This window comes from Sphaerodactylus townsendi, linkage group LG10 (genome assembly GCF_021028975.2).
Source record: "Sphaerodactylus townsendi isolate TG3544 linkage group LG10, MPM_Stown_v2.3, whole genome shotgun sequence".
NCBI classification, from domain to species: Eukaryota; Metazoa; Chordata; class Lepidosauria; order Squamata; family Sphaerodactylidae; genus Sphaerodactylus; species Sphaerodactylus townsendi.
In genome coordinates this window covers 87,684,036-87,705,993 of record NC_059434.1, presented here as the reverse complement: position 1 = coordinate 87,705,993, position 21,958 = coordinate 87,684,036, and the positions used below count along the sequence as shown (strand labels likewise).

Here is a 21,958-nt window from a genome sequence, read left to right as displayed (position 1 = left end):
ACACAGCCTGGAAAACTTACAACAGCCAGTTGATTCTGGCTATGAAAACTTTTGATACATTAATTGCTGTTGTTTTTTACATTCAATGTCGCTATTTAATTTTCTTTGAAAGTCTTCCCAGATGCATTTTTAGCATAAGGGCAGGACAGAACTCTTAGCAACACATCCGTGCCATCCGTCACCTCTTGGCTTTCCGTGGGGTCACGTTGAACGGTGGGCCAGGAGCACCGAGGGATTTGGGGAAAAGGTCCACCCACATCTGAAGTTTTCCCTGTAACAGGAGAAAGAAAATGTGAGGCGTGATTGAGATGTCAAAGTAGCCACAAAGTAGCCTTCCAAAGACATCTGAAGAAATCCCTGAGCCAGCTTTTGATGCCTGGCAGGGGCGGAGAGCTCACGGGGACACGTGGGGTCACGCCAGCTGGTCACATGGGGGGACGGAAAATTGCCCCACACACCCCTCCCTTCTGCCCAGCCCAGCTAGGCTGCTCCTTCAGCCGGCGGAGGCTCTGGAGCAGCCTGGAGGGGCCGGGCCGAGGGGCGGCCCGCAGGAGGCACCTACCAGCTAAGGTAAGTGGGGTGTGGGGGGGGGCACAAGGGGGGCACCTGAAGCAGGTGTTGCCCCAGGCACCATTCTCCCCCCCATGTCTGTGATGCCTGGCACATGTCAGCAGTGGCGTAGCACCCAAGGGACGGGGGAGGATGTCTTGCCCCAGGTGTGCGCCGGTGTGGGGGCGTGGTGGGGGCATTCTGGGGTGGGGTGTGTGGGAGGGGCACGGGGCACACACGTGCCCCGGGCGCAGTTCCCCCTCACTACGGCTCTGCGTGGCAGGCATTTCTCCCATCATCTCCGCTGAGGAATTCTGAGGACAGAGAGTCCTGGGGTGGAGGGGCAACACTCCTGTTCCCGCCCCCACCTCTCGTAAAAATCCCATGAAGCCGAGGGCCCCGTGGCAGAGTCTTGAGAGACCCACGGAAACCAAGGACAGGTGGGTACGTTTCCCTTCCATCCTCCTGCCCCCTTTCACCCTCAGAACAAGCCTCCATGGCTGGCAAACTGAGTTGCCAACCTACAGGTGGTGGCTGGAGATCTCCCGGGATCACAACCGATCTCCAGGCAGCCAAGATCAGCCCTTTGGAAGGTAGCCTCCACAGCCCTGTACCCAGTGGTGGGATCCAAAAATTTTAGTAACAGGTTCCCTCGCCAGCCCCCCCATCAGCAAAGGGGGCAGAGGCGCACCTAGGCAAACCTGAGCCCTGGGCAAAACCTGAGTTGGATGCCCCCCCATGGGCAGCCACCCTACCACGACCCCCCAAAAATTTTTTCGCACCAGGTCATTTCTAAATCATCATCACATTATAGAAAATGCCCCAACTCACAAATCTAAACACAGCAATGGTGAAACACACAGGTTCTTTGATAGAGACTGGTGAGATAAAAGGTACGACAGGCTGAGAATCCATGAATTGCGGTACCTGAAAGGGATTAACCCAGTTCAGGGAGTTACATGATTAGTCGCAATTGCTATATGGAACCTTCACGGTCAAAGGCAGGATGCCTCTTGGGGAGGCGAGGGCGCGGAGGTGGAAAAGCGGACCCGATTAGTAACCCCCTCTCAGCACACACAAGTAATTAGTAACCCACTCTCGGGAGCTGGTGAGAACCTGCTGGATCCCACCTCTGCCTGTACCGCACTGGAGCCCCTCCCCTCCCCAAAGCAGAAGTTTGGTGGAAGAAGCTCATTATTCCTGGCATGCAGAAGCAAAATAGTTTGTGCAAATGAAGTTCATGATGCAAAAGGCTCTCGTCTGCATATCTGATCTGAGGCTGCCGACGGCCACTTTCCCTCGGAACAAAACCAGCACTTTTAATTTGTTTGTTTAATTGCAGAGTGGTGGTTCCGCCCCTGGGTGGGAGATGCTCCCGCGCTGGTTCCTGTCCTTGCCTGTTCAATGTCTGGCTGCAGGGGGCTGTACAGCCGCCTGGTCTCCACGTGCTCGGGCACCAGGCCTTGCTTCTTCAGGGCATACAAAGCCAGCCTCTCTTCCACAGGCCCCAGGTGCGGGTTTGGGGGTTTGCCATCCTCTGAAACAAAGAGGACAGCTGTTAGTGCCCGAAGCTCTGCCCCAAATCCAGATCGGAACCCCCACTGAACAGGTGACGTCCGGCCAGGAGCTGTTGCAGGGTGGGGGAGTGAGGCCCCAGAAGGTAGCTGGATCCTCACTTGACCTTGATTCCTGCCTTGCAGGTCTTACTCAATACATGGGGTTGCCAACTCGGGCTTGGAAAATTCCTGGAGCTTTGGTGTTGGCCTCGACTGGGGCCAGGGCTTTCTCGGCTTTGGCCCCAGCCGAGTAGAACTCTCTACCACCTATCTGTGGGATGCAGTCCAGTCCTGCAGGGCCCTGAAAACAGAGATGTTCCACCAGACCCGTAGTTGAGGCAACCATGATTTCACATCTAACCTGGCCTCCCCTTCCTCGCTGCCCCCCCCTTACTCTTGTCTTTCCCTTTCCCTTTCTTCCCTTTCCTGTTCTTTCCTGCTCCCCTTTTTCCTTTCCTTTCTGTTCATTAGAAAACAGGGAAGTTTCAAGATCTAGAGCAGTGATGGCGAACCTTTTCGAGACCGAGTGCCCAAATTGCAACCCAAAACCCGCTTGTTTATCGCAAAGTGCCAACACGGCAATTTAACCTGAATGCTGAGGTTTTAGTTTAGAAAAAAAACAGCTGGCTCCGAGGTGTGCGTTACACGGGAGTAAGCTTCGTGGTTCTGCTTTGAAGCATCTGTGCAACTCTTCCAATGGGTGAATCACGACCCGAGGAGGGTTTACTCAGAAGCAAGCCCCATTGCCCGCAACTGAGCTGGCTCCCAGGTAAAGGATCGCGCTTTAGTTCTTTCCATGAAAATCAGTGGGGTTTAACAGTGCTTATCAGGGTCATCTACACTGCTTCCCCAAAACTAGGACTTAGTTAACAATTGAGCCCAGCAGCCCAGGCCAGCCTAGATGTGGTGGGGGGGGGGTTGGGGGCGACTCTGCATGTGCCCACAGAGAGGGCTCTGAGTGCCACCTCTGGCACCGGTGCCATAGGTTCGCCACCACTGATCTAGAGGGTGGGGGGATTTCAGGTTTCATGTGTTCTGTTTCAGGAAAGGGTCCCTGCAGGGGAATCTTTTCTTATTTGAACAGCTAGGAAGCCTTCAGTATTCATGATGCCAGTTCTGTTTTAATGCAGATTCAAATGACTGCTGTTTTAATTATAGTAGGGAGTGACTATTGGATTGGATTTTACTACTGGATTCTTTGGAGGGTGGACTCATAACGTGCTGAGGCCCCACTTCAGCACAGCCCCGCCCCCCCCCGCCCCCCCCCCCCAAAAAAAAAATCTCCAGGCATTCCCCAACCCAGAGCTGGCAAACCTATCCCTGATTCTGGGACTGTTTATGTTTGTGTTTGTGTTTTTATTGAATTATTTTATCATTTTAAATGTTGAAGAAGAAGAGTTGGTTGTATTGTCGAAGGCTTTCACAGCCGGAATCACTTGGGTGCTGTATGGTTTCCGGGATGTATGGTCGTGTTCTAGCAGCATTCTCTCCTGACGTTTCGCCTGCATCTGTGGCTGGCATCTTCAAATGTATGGTGAGTGTTCGCTTGTATTCTCTCTGGCGGCTTTATGCCATCTGTGGCTGGCATCTTCCAAGATGCCAGCCACAGATGCAGGCGAAACGTCAGGAGAGAATGCTGCTAGAACACGGCCGTACAGCCCGGAAAACCCCGCCCCCCCATCCAGTGGTAGGATTCAAATGGTTTAACACCTGGTTGTTTACAAACACAATTTTAACAACCAAAGTGGTGCAAACCTGCTGAATCTCACCACTGCCCCCATCTCTTCCCCCCTCACAACAAACCCCTGGGAGGTGGGCGGGGCTGAGAGAGCTTGGAAGAGCTGTGACTAGCCCAAGGTCACCCAGCTGGCGTGTGTTGGGAGTGCACAGGCTAATCTGAATTCCCTAGAAAAGCCTCCACAGCTCAGGTGGTGGAGTGGGGAATCAAACCCAGTTCTCCAGATTAGAGTGCACCTGCTCCTAGCCACTATGCCACTGCTGCTCTCTTTTTCATTTGGCTATTGTGAGTTTTCCAAGCTGTGTGGCAGTGGCCTGGTAGTTTTGGCTCTTAATGCTATGCCTCTGAATAGGTTCGAGTAAAAATTAGGAGCAAAAACTACCAGGCCAGACAGCCCAAAAAAACCTACAACGGCCAGCTGATTCTGACTGTGACAGTCTTTGACAATTCATTCTTTTCCATTGTTCATGTTCTGAGGTTTTGCTGCTCACACCTTTGGAGATCCTGATTGGGTAGAAAAGCAGCATAGAAAAGTTTTAAACAAATGAAATAAAAATAAAGTCCATCTAGGAAATCTGCAGGGCAACTTGACTGCATTGCATGACTACTCTGCTCTCGTCAGCTGAACGGTTCTGGGAGAAGCCATTTTTGTTTGGTCATTTGTTGATTTGTTGACAATAAATAAATATTGTGTCCAGTTCTGGGCACTGCAATTCAAGAAGGATATTGACAGGCTGGAACGGGTCCAGAGGAGGGCAACCAAAATGATGAAAGGTCTGGAGTCCATGCCCTACGAGGAGAGACTCAGGGAGCTGGGGATGTTTAGTTTGGTGAAGAGAAGATTAAGGGGGGACATGAAAGCCCTGTTTAGATATTTGAAGGTCCACAAGGCAGTTAACGTGAAAAACATTAACACGTTGAAGCGATCAAAATGCAAATGGTTTCCTTTGCAAGTGAGGGCGTATGGACACCAAGGAGATAAACTACATCTTTTAAAAAATTCCCTCCCCCACCCAGAACCCAGGCGGGGCTGATGAAACCAAGACCCCCGCACCAGGCGGCTTGTAAAAGGGCCTCTCTGGTCCAGGCCTGCACAAATTCACTTCATACCCTGGCAGGTTCAGCTCCCAAACAGCTGCTTTCCAGACTCCCCCACCCCACACCCAAAGTTCAGCTCCAAGCTTTGTTTGAAGAGATTTCTGCTGAGGTGGGAGAGGGGGAGAAGGAAGAGGCGAGTCCAGGTGCACACCTGGAGGGCTGCAACGCTGACCCAATGGACGCACTCGGCTGCAATCCGGAGCCCTCAAACAGAGGACGCTGCAGCCTTCTACTGAGTCAGACCACTGGTTACCTTCACGGGGATGGGCCCCCTGTGGTTGGTTCTTGGTGAGGTGAGCTAACAGGGTGCCCCCAGCAGCCCCTTGAGTGCCACTGAGTTTCTCCGGGCAGGGGTGAAAATGTGCCTCCTGCCACTCTCCCCCGGTTGCTGTCGCACACGGCCCCCGGCCTGCCCTGTTTGTGTTGAGCTGCCTCCATCTGCATCATCACACCCCCCTCTGCAGGCCAGAATCCACAAATACACGCTCTGCCACGGACTCAACTGGAGGCCCAGGAGGACGAAATCGGTCCAAACTATGGCACAGTGCTAGAAATGTGGCACCCGATGCAACATCGGGGAAAGGATCCAGGAGAACCTCTCTCTTCACCTCCTGTACAAATGTTTCAACCCTCACTACTATACAGGAAAAACCTGCACACAAGTGTGCTGTGTGGTTTCGGGGCTGTATGGCCGTGTTCTAGCAGTATTCTCTCCTGACGTTTCGTCTGCATCTGTGGCTGGTGTCTTCAGAGGATGAAGATGCCAGCCACAGATGCAGGCGAAACGTCAGGAGAGAATGCTGCTAGAACACGGCCATACAGCCCAGAAACCACACAGCACCCCAGTGATTCCGGCCGTGAAAGCCTTCGACAATACATTGCGCACAAGAGTTTGCTCAAGTAATTGGGATGTACCCAGTGGTGGGATTCAGCCGGTTCGCACCACTTCGGCAGAACCGGTTGTTAAAATGGTGCTTGTAAAGAATCGGTTGTTAAATTGTTTGAATCCCACCCTGGAGGTATCAGGCTAGCCTGATCTCACCAGGTCTTGGAAGTAGAGGAGGGCTGGTCCTGGTTAACACTTGGATGGAAGACCACCCAGGAAGGCCAGGGTTGCAACGGAGAGGCGAGCAATGGCAAACCACCTCTGAATGCCTCTGACCTTGAAGGGGACATGATGGGTGACCACAAATTGAAGAAGAAGAAGAAGAAAAAGAAGAAGAAGAAGTAGAGGTAGAAGAAGAAGAGGAGGAGGAGGAGGAGGAGGAGGCTGGATTTATATCCCCCCCTTTCTCTCCTGCAGGAGACTCAAAGGGGCTGACAATCTCCTTGCCCTTCCCCCCTCACAACAAACACCCTGTGAGGTAGGTGGGGCTGAGAGAGCTCCAAGAAGCTGTGACTAGCCCAAGGTCACCCAGCTGGCGTGTGTGGGAGTGTACAGGCTAATCTGAATTCCCCAGATAAGCCTCCACAGCTCAGGCGGCAGAGCTGGGAATCAAACCCGGTTCCTCCAGATTAGATACACAAGCTCTTAACCTCCTACGCCACTGCTGCTCCTTTGGCTACGACTTAATGGCATTTTCTGCCAGTGTTGAGTTTAGCTTTTTAAAACTTTGCCAGCTGGTTGGTGCAGGCATCTCATCAGGGTCAGCCCTGGTTAGCACTTGGATGGGAGACCACCAAGGAAACAGAGACGGGTTATCTAAAGGGGATCAGGCTAAAATTTGGCAATGAACTTCCAGGGAAGAACAGCAACCTTTTAAGCAGACAAGAAGATTGGAGAAGAGTACGCAGATGCTGAGGGCATTTGGAAAAGGAAACAAAATCCCGCTGTTCTTCTCACGTCAATGTGGCACGTTCGCAGCCAACACGGAGCAGCCAGGAGTGCTTGGTGCTGAATGAGAACACCGAGCATAGCGGACATTTTGGAAATCTGGTGGGAGGGGGAAATTGAGCGAGATGTGAAGAGAGAGGGCGCAGAAGGACATATCTGGGGGAGGGGGCTCTGTTCACAGCAGAGAATGCACAAGAGGATTAAGCTCAGTCCCCGAACCCCGTGCAGGGGCGTACGGCCCAAGAGGACATGTGGGGTCAAAGGTCCCTCTCAGGCCATTCAGTCACGTGAGGGGCAGAAAATCGCCCCCACAACCCTCCTCCCCCCCCCAACCTGGCAGATAGACATCGATTGCACAGGCGAGCTGTGAGCTCTTCCTGCTTCGTTGCACGGGTGCGATCAGCTCATGGCATGTCTAAGCAGGTTCCCATTGGTTGGAGAACGGAGGTGACTGTAGCAATGTAGGCCTTGTAGTATGTTGTTGGATTTGGCCTACGAGGGTAGGTTTTACTGCCAGGAGCTACCCTGTTTCCCCGAATATAAGACATCCCCTGAAAATAAGACGTAGTAGAGGTTTTGCTGAAGTGCGAAATATAAGGCATCCCCCGAAATTGCAGTTTTTGTTTGGAAGCATGCCTGACGAACAGAACACAGAAAAATAAGACATCCCCTGAAAATAAGACATAGCGTATCTTTGGGATAAAAAATTAATATAAGACACTGTCTTATATTCGGGGAAACACGGAAAGTAGGGACAGAGCGGCAGCAGGCAGCGCTCTTTCTTCCCCGGTCTCTCTGACGTGGGGCTGTCAGTACCTCTGCCCCGGAGACTTCCAGCCACCGTTTGCTTCTGTCGGCCTGACGGGCTGGGTGGTGTGGCCTGGAGGCAACCAACAGTAAGGACTGAAAGGGGGTAATGGGTAGCCCAGAGGGTCAGTCGTGGGGTCGCTGCAAGAACACAAGGAGCTCCTGATTGAATTTCTGTTGTTCCCCGATTCCCCTACGCAGAGCAGGCAGTTAGTCTTTCTTTGCCATTTGTTTTCAGGGGTAGATTGCGCCTGTGCTTGGAGGCTCCATTTAACTCACATCCATCAAACCTTTATGACAGTCGTAAGCCAGCATAAGATAAATGATAGAATGTAAATGATAAAACATATTTAAAATGGTAAGCATAAGTACTGAAAGTGAGCCAGCAAGGTGCAAGGATGGCCCCCAATCGGGGAATGTGAGAAGGTGGGGGAGAGTGACCACCCATGGATGGGGGGCGGCGGGCACGGAAAACTCAGTTCTTGGCCCGGGCTCCATTTTCTGTCGATACGCCACTGCCCCTGTGGGTAGAGATGCCGGGCCAAAAAGGTAATTGGGATCTCCTTATCTCCCACCATAGTAGAACCCTGAGTGTGATCTTGAGGTGGGGAAGGTAACACAGGAAGTGATCCAAGCAGGATATGCAGTGCTGAGGTGTGACATCACCCGCCCCCACATTAACTGGGCAAATGACCATCCAGGATGTGACTAAGAGATAAAGTGTATCTGTCCCATAAATTATTGTTCTTTAGTCATGGAAGCAGTTAGACTTGACCCTGAGGGGGTCCTCAGAACCTGGTCTGAGATGTAAGCATTGCTGAAGGAAGAGGAGATGAAGCTATTTTGTTCAGCAGTTACATAAAAGGTTTTCCCGGAAGTCCAGCATGACCATGTTTGGCTGTTGTGGGTCTGCCAGGCTGTGTGACCGCGGTCGGGTAGTTTTTGTCCCTAACGTTTCTCCCACATCTTCAGGATACTTGCAAATCACTGAAAACCACATACTCGAGGAGACCGCAAAAGTCAAAGAAGAAGTCAGTTGTGTCTAACCAGAAGAATCAAACAAACCATAAAAGGCAAAGGCAGGTTTCTGTAGCAAGTGGAAGTCTGGCTCAAACAAGGAGAATAAAAGTCCCGGCAAAAACTAATCTGCCAATAATAAATAAAGAAGAGTATTAAGTAAAACAACCAGGATTTCTCTATATCCATCATAAGAAGGGAAACAACCAGGGACACAGTGGAGCCCTTGGACCTCAAAAGAGCAAAAATGTTTACCCAGGAAAATGGAACGAGGTTGTGGGGTGGCTTCCTCTCTTTTCAGGAAAGGCTCTGAAGAACTGAGTCAAAGAGAGATGATGAAGGATAACATAAGAACATAAGAACTAGCTTGCTGGATCAGACCAGAGTCCATCTAGTCCAGCACTCTGCTACTCGCAGTGGCCCACCAGGTTCGTTCATAATGTTCATAGAGCAAACTGACAAATGGCCGTGTGACTCACCAGGAAAGAGATCTTGCTGAGTCAGCGTGCAACAGTGAGGGGAAAAAAATCATCACATCCATGCTGGGGATTATTAGGAAAGGAACTGAAAATAAATCACCCAGTATTTAATATTGTTGCATAACATTGATGGTGCAACTTTTAAGTACCCAAAGATCATGAATAAAGTCATATTAGGGATCAAAAGATTCAATTATGAAAAGTGTGTGTGCGTGTGTGTGTTTGTCCAGTTAAAAACAACAACACGCCCTTTATAGTGTACATTGCAAACATATTTCCACACAAATATAACACAATGGACAAATGGTTTTAGCGATTTTTAAAGATTAGGTATATTTTTGATCTGATATCTGCCTGTGTGGCCCTTGCAAAGACATAAAAGAAGACTACAGATTTTGGAACTAAATAAAAATAAACTAAGGCCTCTCTCTCTCTCTCTCTCTCTGGCCCCTTCCGCACATGCAAAATAATGCGTTTTCAAACCACTTAAACAACTGTTTGCAAGTGGATTTTGCTATTCCGCACAGCTTCAAAGAGCACTGAAAGCAGTTTGAAAGTGCATTACTCTGCATGTGCGGAATGAGCCGAAGTGTGTGTGTGTGTTTGTGTGTGGGTGCTTAGGGAGGTGCTGTCAGTCACAGTAAACAGGATCACATTAAGCCTGTTTTATTGTGAACGAGACCCTTGGTCCACCAAGGTCAGCACTGTCCACTCAGGCTCATTCCACACATGCAGAATAATGCACTTTCAAACTGCTTTCAGTGCTCTTTGAAGCTGTGTGGAATAGCAAAATCCACTTGCAAACAGTTGTGAAAGTGGTTTGAAAATGCATTATTTTGCATGTGCGGAAGGGGCCTCAGAGAGCAGCAGTTCTCCAGCGTTTCAACAGATGTTTTTCACTTCAACTACCACTTGATGCTTTTAGCTGGAGATGCCGGGAATTGAACCTGGGACTTTCTGCACGTCAAGCAGATGCTCTACCGCTGAGCCACAGGCCCTCCCTGAAAATCACTAGGATCCCACTGGCCTGGGATCAATGCGAGGTCAGTGTCACATTTTTCAGTGTAATTCTCTGCAAGATGTTCAATAAAATGCCACGAGTGAACGTGCGTTTTAGCAGGACAATAAGCCAGAGGTTTACCCAAGCTGGAGAGGCTGTAGGCTTGATCCCTGAAGATGATCCGGTCCGGCTTGTAGACGGGCGCTTTGCAGTTGTGACGCAAGGCAAAGAGGTGGAGCAGCTGGGTAGGCCGCAGTTGGTCCCTCCACTGGTTGGGACCGGAGCTGCAGAAGAGAAGAGAGGCTTGGGTACCGTTTCATAAATATCTGCACTGTTCTTGTTCAGCTCTCAGAGGCCTCTGCTGTGATATAAAAAGGAACCACCTTCTGCAGGCACCCGGAAACTGACCTCATCTGAGATAAGGCCACAAAGGGAAGGCTCCTTGATAGGAATGGGAGCTGCACTGGAGAATGCCTTTTTGGACTGGGACCAGAGCAGCAGGGGGCGGTCGCTCCGTTGGCTGCCCATCAGCTGCTGGGATCAGTTCAAAGCACTGACTAACACATGCAAAGTCCTTCCTGGCCTTGGTCCCACCCACCAGCTGGCCCACCCCTCTCCCTCTGTTCTGCCACAACAACTTCGCTCACCTCTGCAGAGCCTCTGCAGGAACCATCCTGCAAATGGCAAAACTGATAACTGTTGTGTTGACATAAGAACATAAGAATGAGCCAGCTGGATCAGACCAGAGTTCATCTAGTCCAGCACTCTGCTACTCGCAGTGGCCCACCAGGTGCCTTTGGGAGCTCGCGTGCAGGAGGTGAAAGCAATGGCCTTCTGCTGCTGCTGCTGCTCCTGAGCACCTGGTCTGCTAAGGCATTTGCAATCTCAGATCAAAGAGGATCAAGATTGGTAGCCATAGATCGACTTCTCCTCCATAAATCTGTCCAAGCCTCTTTTAAAGCTATCCAGGTGAGGGGCCATCACCACCTCCTGTGGCAGCATCTTCCAAACACCAACCACACGTTGCGTGAAGAAGTGTTTCCTTTTATTAGTCCTAATTCTTCCCCCCAGCATTTTCAATGGATGCCCCCTGGTTCTAGTTGTGTTGAGAAAGGGATTGGGTCTGCAGCCTGCACTAGTTCCTACTCTACTTTGTGTATCGTGCTGGAAAGTTCCTGCTCCATTTCGGCTCCGTTTGAGTCTTCTGTTGGTTTTCAGATTTCTGTAATCCAAACCCTGCTGCACGCGTCCCATCTGTATTTGACTTACATGACGTAATGTGCCTTGACTCCTAACAAGGCCATAAACACCCTAACAACAACAACAATCATGAAGTTAAGAGAAGCCAGCCAAGGGGCAACCACTGGTTAATTTAGACTGGTTATCGTCACTCCCACAACGCAGGTGTGGGGCAAGCAACCCCTGCAGGTAATGTAGGCGATGTCTCCAGTCCCGGTACTGTCCACAGGCGGCCTTTGCCTGGCCACACCCACCCCTTTAACTGATCTGGGCTGACTGCACTTCCTGGCCAGGGCGGAGTAACTACACCAATGCATACACATACTCACAAAATGAGTATATAGCCTACACCAGGGGTCTGCAACCTGCGGCTCCAGAGCCGCATGCGGCTCTTTCAGCCTTATACTGCGGCTCCACGTGGCCTGGAGGTCGGAGAGCAGCGTTGAAAGGAAAGGTGAGTGGAGGGGCAGAACAGGAGGGGGCTCTGTGTGTGAGGGCGCCGGTTTTTTAGTCCCCTCCACTCATCTCTCCTTCCAGCACTGCTCTGAAGGGCTGGAGGGACACGCCCACGCTGCCCTCCGACCCCTGGAGGTTGAAGGTTACTGTGGGCATGTCCCTCCAGAGCAGCCACCATCCCCCGTCTGCCATCCCCACAGCCACCATTCCCCTCTGCCCCATGGAGAAGGCGGCTGCCTGCTCTGTCGGGCAGAGGGGGTTTCCCTTCCCGGCGCTGCTGCCTCCCACAGTGCAAGAGGCGGTGGCACCAGGCAGATTGCAGCCACCATCCCCCCTCTGCCCCACAGAGCAGGTGGCTGTCTGCTCCGTAGGGCAGAGGGGGTTTCCCTGTCCTGCGCCTCCGCCTCCCAGTGCTGGAAGGAAAGGTGAATGGACGGACCGAACCAGAGGCGGCTCCATGTGGATCTGCCTCTCCGGCTCAGTAGATCTTCGGGGCTGTGGAAAACGAGTCCAAATGGCTCTTTGGGTGGTAAAGGTTGCCAACCCCTGGCCTACACGCTTACCTGTTGAACTATATTGACAATATTTTGAGTTGTTACCAGGAAAACAAGTATAGAATTGTATTCCTATTTATCGTAGGTTTAAATATTACTCGTATTGTGAGTATATGTGCGCATTGGTGTAATTACTTTGGTCTTTTGTACACCTGCCTTGATTACTATGATTACTATGATGGGCAGAGTAGCAGCAACAAATTTCCAGGCATGAGACAGGACCCCCTTTCCTTCCCAGTCCCCTACGTAAGATGCCTTCATGTTAACACACTTGCCCCAGAGTACCCACCTGCAGTAAGTTTGGGGCAGACCACAGCGAGCCCCAAATCTGGACAGGAACCGATTCTCCAGGTCGATGGTGGTCTGCCCGATCTTCTCATCCTTGGACAAGAGGTCATAGTCATAGAGGGAGACCTTCAGATCCTTCTCCAGAGGCAAAGTGCAAGTCAGCTCAAACATCCTACAGAGAGGCAGGAAGGCGTCAGTGGCTCCGGAAAGCGACCAACACCATCATAGACCCAAAGAGCTGGACCTTGTTGGCCAGCGCAGTGTTGTGGTTTGAATGCTGGATTAGGATCATCCACGAACACAAGAATCACAAGCAGACCTTCGTTCCAGCAATGGCAGTATTGCCTACTCAGGCAGGAAGCTGCTCTCCAGGGTCTAGGGCAGGGATCTTCAAACTATGGCCCTCCAAATGTTCATGGACTACAATTCCCATCAGCCCTGCCACTTGGCCATGCTGGCAGGGGCTGATGGGAATTGTAGTCCATGAACATCTGGAGGGCCATAGTTTGAAGACCCCTGGTCTAGGGCTAAGGTCTTTCACATCATCTGCTGCCTGGCCTTTTTAACGGGAGATGCCAGGGATTGAACCGGGGACCTTCTGAATGCCAAGTGGATACTCTGCTACTGAGCCACCACCAAATTCTTGTACCCAGGCTGGCAGCAACTCTTCAGGCAGAGGTCTTTCCCATCACCCACTCCCTGATCCTTCCTACTAGCGAGGCCAGGAATTGAACCTGGGACCTTCTGCGTGCCAAGCATACCGTGGTGGAGGCTTATCTGGTGAACCAGATGTGGAGGCTTATCTGGTGAACCAGATGTGTTTCTGCACTCTTACATTCCTTCTGAGTGACCCTGGGCCAGTCACAGGTCTCTGAGACCTCTCTCTGCTCCACCTGCCTCACAAGGTGTCTGTTGTGGGGAGAGGAAGGCAAAGGAGCTTGTGAGCCACCTGGAGCCTCCTTACAGGAGAGAAAGGACATGGAGTATAAATCCAAACTACTCATCCTCCTTCTATGACTGAGACCTAGCCCCTCCCCACTTTGGTAGATCAGGGAATCGAGGTGGTGGGAAATGCTGCCAAGTCAACAGCTGACTGACGGCAACCCTGGCGTTTTGAAGGCAAGAGGTGTTTTGCCGTTGCCTGCCTCTGTGTCAAGACCCTGGGCTTCCTGGTTGGTCGCCCATCCCTATACTAACAAGGGCCAACCCTGCTTAGCTTCCCAGTTCTGATCAGGCTGGCCTGGACTCCCCAGGTCAGAGCTGGGAGACCCAGGTTCAAATTCCCACTCTGGCATGAAGTACCTTGTGAGGATTTTGGGTCAATCCCTCTTTCAGCCCATTGTAATGCAGAGGTTTCTTTCAAGGGTAAAATGGACAAGGGCAGAACCATGTACGGCAGCCTGGACTCCTCTGGTGAAAGGATAAATGTGACCTACAGCTGTCAAAACTCTGCTTAAGAACATAAGAACAAGCCAGCTGGATCAGACCAGAGTCCATCTAGTCCAGCTCTCTGCTACTCACAGTGGCCCACCAGGTGCCTTTGGGAGCTCACATGCAGGATGTGAAAGCAATGGCCTTCTGCGGCTGTTGCTCCCGATCACCTGGACTGTTAAGGCATTTGCAATCTCAGATCAAGGAGGATCAAGATTGGTAGCCATAGATCGACTTCTCCTCCATAAATCTGTCCAAGCCCCTTTTAAAGCTATCCAGGTTAGTGGCCACCACCACCTCCGGTGGCAGCATATTCCAAACACCAATCACACGTTGCGTGAAGAAGTGTTTCCTTTTATTAGTCCTAATTCTTCCCCCCAGCATTTTCAATGTATGCCCCCTGGTTCTAGTATTGTGAGAAAGAGAGAAACATTTCTCTCTGTCAACATTTTCTACCCCATGCATAATTTTGTAGACTTCAATCCTATCCCCCCTCAGACATCTCCTCTCCAAACTAAAGAGTCCCAAACACTGCAGCCTCTCCTCATAGGGAAGGTGCTCCAGTCCCTCAATCATCCTCGTTGCCCTTCTCTGCACATTTTCTATCTCTTCGATATCCTTTTTGATCAAGATAGCGAAGAGGAAAGTCTGAAATAGGACCTGAGCCAGGACGGTTCGGGCTGAAGTTGCTCGCTTTCTTTGGTTTCTGAAGGCAGGGTTGAAAATGGTGCTTGTAAAGGAAAGTTGGCACTTTTTCATCGGCTGGTGGGATGGGAGAGTTCACACTCCTCTGTGTGATTCCCTGGTATTTTGTTTCTTCATCACCCACACTATAATGATCACAGGATTGTGGTAATAACATAATCAGAGGACTTTCCTGGCCCATGCGCTTCCCGTACTTTTACAAGAATTTGCAGAGTTTCATAAAAGTTCAAAACACTTTCTGAACAGCTGGCGATGCTGGAATGGAGCTGATGCGTCGCTGGAGCAGACCACAAACAGCCAGGGCTGGCAGCATCTGGCAGGACCTCTGGCAGGGAGAATCTCCACGGGAGCTCTCCAGAATACGGCCAAAGCTCTTCCCACATGAAGCGGGCAGCTCTGGCTTCCCAGAGGGGTGGACAGTCTATTTGCAAGGTGTTTATGCCTGAAGATAAGGCAAGAGAGATACGGCGAACCTGGGGGGCGACAGGGAGTCTGCCAGAAGCCCCAAACATGACCGTCTCACCCAACATCTGAGTTTTCATCTTTGGAATATCTCTGCCCCCAGCACACGCACACGCACAAACACACACACACAAATGCACTCTTACTTTCCAAAGACAGGATCCAGAGTGCATGGGACATAATGCTCCTGATCATTGATGGATTTCTTCCCCATGGAAATCTTCACATATGGATCACACTGCAGAAGAAGAAGAAGAAGAAGAAGAAGAAGAAGAAGAAGAAGAAGAAGAAGAAGGAGGAGGAGGAGGAGGAGGAGGAGGAGGAGGAGGAGGAGGAGGAGGAGGAGGAGGAGGAGGAGGAGGAGGAGGAGGAGGGGGGGGGAGGGGAGGAGGAGGAGGAGAAGGAGAAGGAGAAGGAGAAGGAGAAGGAGAAGGAGAAGGAGAAGGAGAAGGAGGAGTTTGGATTTATATCCCCCCTTTCTCTCCTGCAGGAGACTCAAAGGGGCTGACAATCTCCTTGCCCTTCCCCCCTCACAACAAACACCCTGTGAGGTGGGTGGGACTGAGAGAGCTCCGAAAAGCTGTGACTAGCCCAAGGTCACCCAGCTGGTGTGTGTGGGAGTATACAGGCTGATCTGAATTCCCCAGATAAGCCTCCACAGCTCAGGCGGCAGAGCTGGGAATCAAACCCGGTTCCTCCAGATTAGATCCACGAGCTCTTAACCTCCTACGCCACTGAAGATGACCAAAGAATGCGAGTTCTCTACAAACAGCCTCAACCTTGAGCACCAGGGAAGGGCAAAAATGGCAGTAGCAGAGCAGGCTGCCCTGGGTAGCTGGAAGGTTTAGAGCAGAGGTGCAGACTGGGCCAGGTCAGAAAAGCCCCAAGTCCAGCCGCCCGTCTCCGCCTTCCCCTGTCTGTGCGTGCGCAGCTAAGCCCACTCCTGGGTTGGCACTTCCGGGGGAGCAAGGGATCACTTTTTAAAAAATGTTTCACACTAACATAAAAATGGAATGTAAAAATGGCAAACAAACAAACAAACAAACAAAGACGTCAACAAAAAAGGCAGCAGCAAACATCGTGGCCTGGAGCGACCTGGAAACACGAAGAGGCAAAATGGCAGCTTGGATTAGAGCCAGCAATGAGGCGGAGGAATGTGGGGAAGCACCACTGTCTTGGGGCAAGCCCAGCATGCTTAACGGGCCAATGACTAGAAAGTGCTGGGCAAGAGCTCTCTCTCAGTGGAGGTCTTTGAGCAGGGGCTGGATGGCCACCCATGAAGGACGCTGCAGCTTTGGTCTTTCTGCATTCGGGGGGCGGAGTGGGGTTCTTGGCCCAGATTGCTTGGAACACCCTTTCTACCAACACGGTTCTATACCCCATGGAGGTAAACAATGCCCAGGAATTGGCTTAATGGAGAAAGGGGCACCTATACTCCAGAGTGTCGGGAATTCCAGGATAAATATCCAAGCAGTTTTTCCTACTAATCAAGGTAACTGAATGAGGTTGTTTCCACACAGTCAAAATATCCTGGGGTGAGCGAGAAAACTATCCCAGTGCAGCCATTGTTTCTGCATGGCTCCCGGTGCTGACGCAGGCCTGCCCCGGTGCTGCCCCACAACATTTCCCTTACCCCAGGATATTGAAAAATCGCTAGTTTGGAAAATTCCCAGTGTGACCCTTCTTGTGCCTGCTACCGTGCAAAAACCAATCGGGAGAAGGACCGGTTTATTCCCCCCCCCCAGCCGCCTGATCTCCCCGTCTGACGTTAGTTCGAGCTGCCTTTCAAGAACAACAGCCAATCAGGACGCGGGACACCGGGCATTCTCAGACATGCTTCCGAAGAAAATACAGAAGTCTGGCTCATGCAGAGCAAACTGGAGCATTTCCTTCTGGTCCTAACTCTGCTCCTGGGAAGAAGCGGGGAACCGTGCAGAAGAAGAAATAGGGATAAATTAGATATGTATATAAGACTCCGGTTCAAACTCAGGATAATTGTGCCGTGCGGAAACAGCCTGAGATTCCAGGGACAAGGAGCTAGCAAATTTGCAAGCACAGTACAGACAAATATCTTTTGGGACAGGACAGCTTTTAATGGAAGCCCCATTCAAAAACCATCTGCTCAATCGGGGGGGGGGGGGGGGGTCTTACCTTTCCATTTGGGTCTTTCGGCTGGAGATCAAAGGCCCGAATAATATAAACCCTGACGAGGCATTCCTGAGGGCCTCTGGCTGGAAGCTGATGGAACTGGCGAGGGGGAAGGGGCACCGTGGGATCATCTGGCAGAGGGTAGATCTTGAAGGAGCCCTACAAACAAAATGGGGAAACAGTTCAATCATACATGCCCTGGGAGCCTCTCCTTTTCCCGCATAGCCCCACATATCTTTTACGGTCAAACAGCAGAGCATGCATTTCAGCCGCAGTGGGCATACCCCATGTGGCAGCCAAACATCTAGAAATGCTATACTAGGTGGCCATCTTTCTAGACAGCCAGTGTAGTAGTTAAGAGCAGGTAGTCTGGTGAACTGGGCTTGATTCCCCACTCCTTCACCTCAGCGGCAAACTCTAATCTGGTTGACCAGATTTGCTTCTCCACTACTCCACATGAAGCCTGCTGGGTGACCTTGGGCCAGTCACAGTTCTCTCAGGACTCTCTCAGCCCCACCTGCCTCACAAGCTGTCTGCTGCAGGGAGAGGAAGGGAAAGGAGTTTGTAATCTTCTTGCAGGAGAGAAAGGTGGGGTATAAAAACCAACTCTATAATTCTCCTAAAATGAAAGAAATAAATATTCTGGACCTTGGCCTCTGGAAGTTCTGGCTCAAGCATCCCAGAGCTCTCAACTTATTCCTCGGGGGCACCCCTAACAGCAATGAAAATATCCAGTAAGCAAGAAAAACGGGATAATATCACGGTCACTCATAATCGGCTGCTTTTCAACACTGCCCCAGAATCTGCTGTTTTGACTATCGTGGCAATAAACCAAAACAAAATATAATGCCTTTGGGACCAAAATGCAGGGCAAATTCCAGAGTGCTTCTCTGGCTAGCCAAAATAACAGAATGGCACAAGACTCTCTGTTGTGGTTGTTGTTCTTTTAATTCAAGGCTCTCTTTCTCTGGATCTGGCAACCCTACCTGGCCCCTCCACCCCAACCCTTGCCAGCGGCCGGAGGGAATTTGACAACCCTCGTGCAAACAATGGGAAAAGGCAGGCAGACCTTGAATTCCCCAACCACCGTGGGGTCTTCACTGGCATCCTGTGTCTTGCCGCGGTACAGCTTAAAGGTGTGGCAGAAATCTGAGAGGCCCCCATAGTCCTCTACGTTCTCCAATTCCATTTCAAAGACCTACGGGAGGGAGGAAGAGCACAAAATGAAACAGCCTGCCCACACTGGCCTCCTGAAGAGCCCATTCCCACCTCCTTTCTCCCCGGGAGTTCTTTCCTTCCTGACAGCCAGGGCTGTTCAACAGTGGAATTCGCTGCCTTGGAGTGTGGTAGAGAGTCTCCTTCTTTGGAGGTTTTTTAAAGGGAGTCTGGGTGGAGTACTTAGATTGTGTGTTCCTGCATGGCAGGGGGTTGGACTGGATGGCCCTTGGGGTCTCTTTCAACTCTCTGATTCTATGAGTGAGGTCTCAGCCCTCAGTGCATGGGACTTAAACTTGTGCATGGGACTTAAACTTGAATTCTTCTTTACCTGCTATACCAGTGGTGGCAAACCTTTGGCACTCCAGATGTTATGGACTACTACAATATGCTGGAAGGGGCTGATGGGAATTGTAGTCCATAACATCTGGAGTGCCAAAGGTTCGCCACCACGGGGCTATACAGTTCAAGCTCCATAAATAGAATCAGATTGCAAATGCCTTAGCAGACCAGGTGCTCAGGAGCAGCAGCAGCAGCAGAAGGCCATTGCTTTCACATCCTGCACGTGAGCTCCCAAAGGCACCTGGTGGGCCACTGCGAGTAGCAGAGTGCTGGACTAGATGGACTCCGGTCTGACCCAGCAGGGTAGTTCTTATGTTCTTATGTTCTTAACTGCCTTATATACCCTTGGTCCAATAAGGATGATCTACTCTGCTCGGTATTATTTACTCAAGCTGACAGCAGCTCCCCAGAGCCTCGAATAGGGGTCTTTTTAGGTCTGGTCCTTTTCCACTTGAGCTGCTGGGGACTCAGTCTTGGATCTTCTGCGAGCCACGCAGCAGTTCCCCTGATGAGCCACGGCCCCAATCCCAAGCACCATAGCTCCCTGCCACCAGTACCTTCAGAGTGTCAAAGCCCTTCTCTAGGTAGGCGCCACATTTCTCTCTCTCGCCTGTGGAAGCGTAGAACTTGCTCCACCAGTCAATGAGTTCTTCTTCCTGGAGGGAAAGGAAGACACACGACCAATTATTATTATTTCTGAGGGGGGAAGAAATACCTCGCAGTCATCAACGCTACTTGTGCAGCTCCCATTCCATTCAAAGGGGCTGAACTTCCCTGCGGTTTGTGCCTGGGAGTGGAACATGTAAATCATTAAAAGCAAGGCCCGCTTCTATCAGAGGAGCCAGAAGGCAGGGATTACAGTGGCTTTTGAAACCATGGGGTGTTTTTTATAAACATTAGTTTTAGAAGAGCAGCAGCTCCAAAATTGATAGAAGCCAAGATGAAGAAGCAATTTGTAGCTCATGAAACATTCCTGAAGAATAAATATCTCATTTTAGAACTCCGCAAAATTCCATCACACTGACCTCACCGAGAATTCATAATCAGTGTTTATGGAATCTGGTCCAAAGCCAGACGGGCCAACTTCTAGTCACTGTCTAAAAAAGGCATTTGCTTTTTTGTTTTAAATAGAAATATTACATAAATTTCACTTTTTATGGGAACTAAGCTGAGCCTTTCAGCACTCGCCTAGTCCTGCCATTTCTGAAAAAGCAGCATCGTATCCAAACGGGCAGCACTAGGGCATTCCACGGGGACCACATTACAAAGGCGGCGCTGGCAGAAACGTGGCGACTTACCTCTGGTACCTTCTGCAGCCCCATGACAAAGGAAAGGGTTATTGGCTTTTGCTACTTTGATGGATGTGACTGAGAAAAAGATGTTTTTAGATAAAGGGAAACAACAGGGAAACCCACTGGAATGTTAATGGGATGGGACATGAATCTGCCTGCATCAAAATGATAGAGCCACGCAAAACTACAGACTCTGCAGAAGAAGGGACGTAGGAAGCGGCCACAGGACTGGCCTTTCAGCAAATGGCAGCACTCAGGCACCTAAGAACATAAGAACATAAGAACAAGCCAGCTGGATCAGACCAGAGTCCATCTAGTCCAGCTCTCTGCTACTCACAGTGGCCCACCAGGTGCCTTTGGGAGTTCACATGTAGGATGTGAAAGCAATGGCCTTCTGCGGCTGTTGCTCCCGAGCACCTGGACTGTTAAGGCATTTGCAATCTCAGATCAAAGAGGATCAAGATTGGTAGCCATAAATCGACTTCTCCTCCATAAATCTGTCCAAGCCCCTTTTAAAGCTATCCAGGTTAGTGGCCATCACCACCTCCTGTGGCAGCATATTCCAAACACCAATCACACGTTGCGTGAAGAAGTGTTTCCTTTTATTAGTCCTAATTCTTCCCCCCAGCATTTTCAATGAATGCCCCCTGGTTCTAGTATTGTGAGACAGAGAGAAAAATTTCTCTCAGTCAACATTTTCTACCCCATACATAATTTTATAGACTTCAACTATATCCCCCCTCAGACGCCTCTCCTCCAAATAAAGAGTCTTCCAAACGCTGCAGCCTTTCCCTCATAAGGAAGGTGCTCCAGTCCCTCAATCATCCTCGCTGCTCCTTCTCTGCACTTTTTTTTCTATCTCTTCAATCTCACGACTTTTGAGATGTGGTGACTTCAGAACTGAACACAGTACTCCAAGTGTGGTCACACTAATGCTTCTTTATATAAGGGCATGACAATCTTTGCAGTTTTATTATCAATTCCTTTCCTGATTATCCCCAGCATAGAGTTTGCCTTTTTTCATTAGCTGTTATACATTGAGTTGACATTCCCATGGAACTATCAACTAAGACGCCTAAATCCCTTTCCTGGTCTGTGACTCATAGCACTGACCCCTGTAGCGTGTATGTGAAGCTTTGGATTTTTTTGCCCCTATGTGCATCACTTCTTTGCATTTTGCCAGCTACTTTGAACTGCATTTTGCCATTTCTGAGCCCACTTTCACCTAATTTATCAAGGTCCATTGGAGCTCCTCAAGTAATCCTTTGTGGTTCTCACCACCCTACATAATTTGGTATCATCTGCAAAACTTGGCCACCATGCTAATAACCCCTACTTCCAGGTCATTTATGAATAGGTTAAAGAGTACTGGTCCCAATATTGATCCTTGGGGGACACCACTCCCCACACCATCTCCAATGTGAGAACTTCCCATTTACACCCACCCCTTGCTTCCTGTTTCTCAACCAGTTTTTAATCCATAGGAGGACTTCCCCTCTTATTCCTTCATTGCTGAGTTTTCTCAATAGTCTCTGTAGAGGAACTTTATCAAAAGCTTTTTGCAAATCAATGTAGACAATGTCTACTCGTTCCATCTTATCCACATGCCTATTTACATCCTCAAAGAACCCCAGTAAGTTTCCAGAAGACAGGATTTGCCTCTGGCAAAAGCCATGCTGACTCTTTCTCAGCAGGTTTTGCTTTTGTACATGTTTTATAATTTTATCTTTAATGACAGATTCTACTAA

At 50.3% G+C, this 21,958-nt stretch overlaps 1 protein-coding gene and 1 non-coding gene across 2 annotated transcripts in view; both read right to left on the bottom strand.

The window, feature by feature from the left end:
- Positions 1 to 21,958, bottom strand: part of DYSF (dysferlin) — a 132,878-nt gene that overhangs the window by 19,538 nt on the left and 91,382 nt on the right. The window contains 8 exon segments of the mRNA XM_048508779.1: positions 183 to 271; positions 1,947 to 2,086; positions 10,220 to 10,362; positions 12,617 to 12,787; positions 15,360 to 15,451; positions 17,365 to 17,520; positions 18,431 to 18,559; positions 19,476 to 19,574. Coding sequence (XP_048364736.1) covers positions 183 to 271; positions 1,947 to 2,086; positions 10,220 to 10,362; positions 12,617 to 12,787; positions 15,360 to 15,451; positions 17,365 to 17,520; positions 18,431 to 18,559; positions 19,476 to 19,574 — 1,019 coding nt within the window.
- On the bottom strand, positions 10,005 to 10,079 carry TRNAV-GAC. The gene has a single exon. It is a non-coding gene; the product is annotated as a tRNA-Val (tRNA).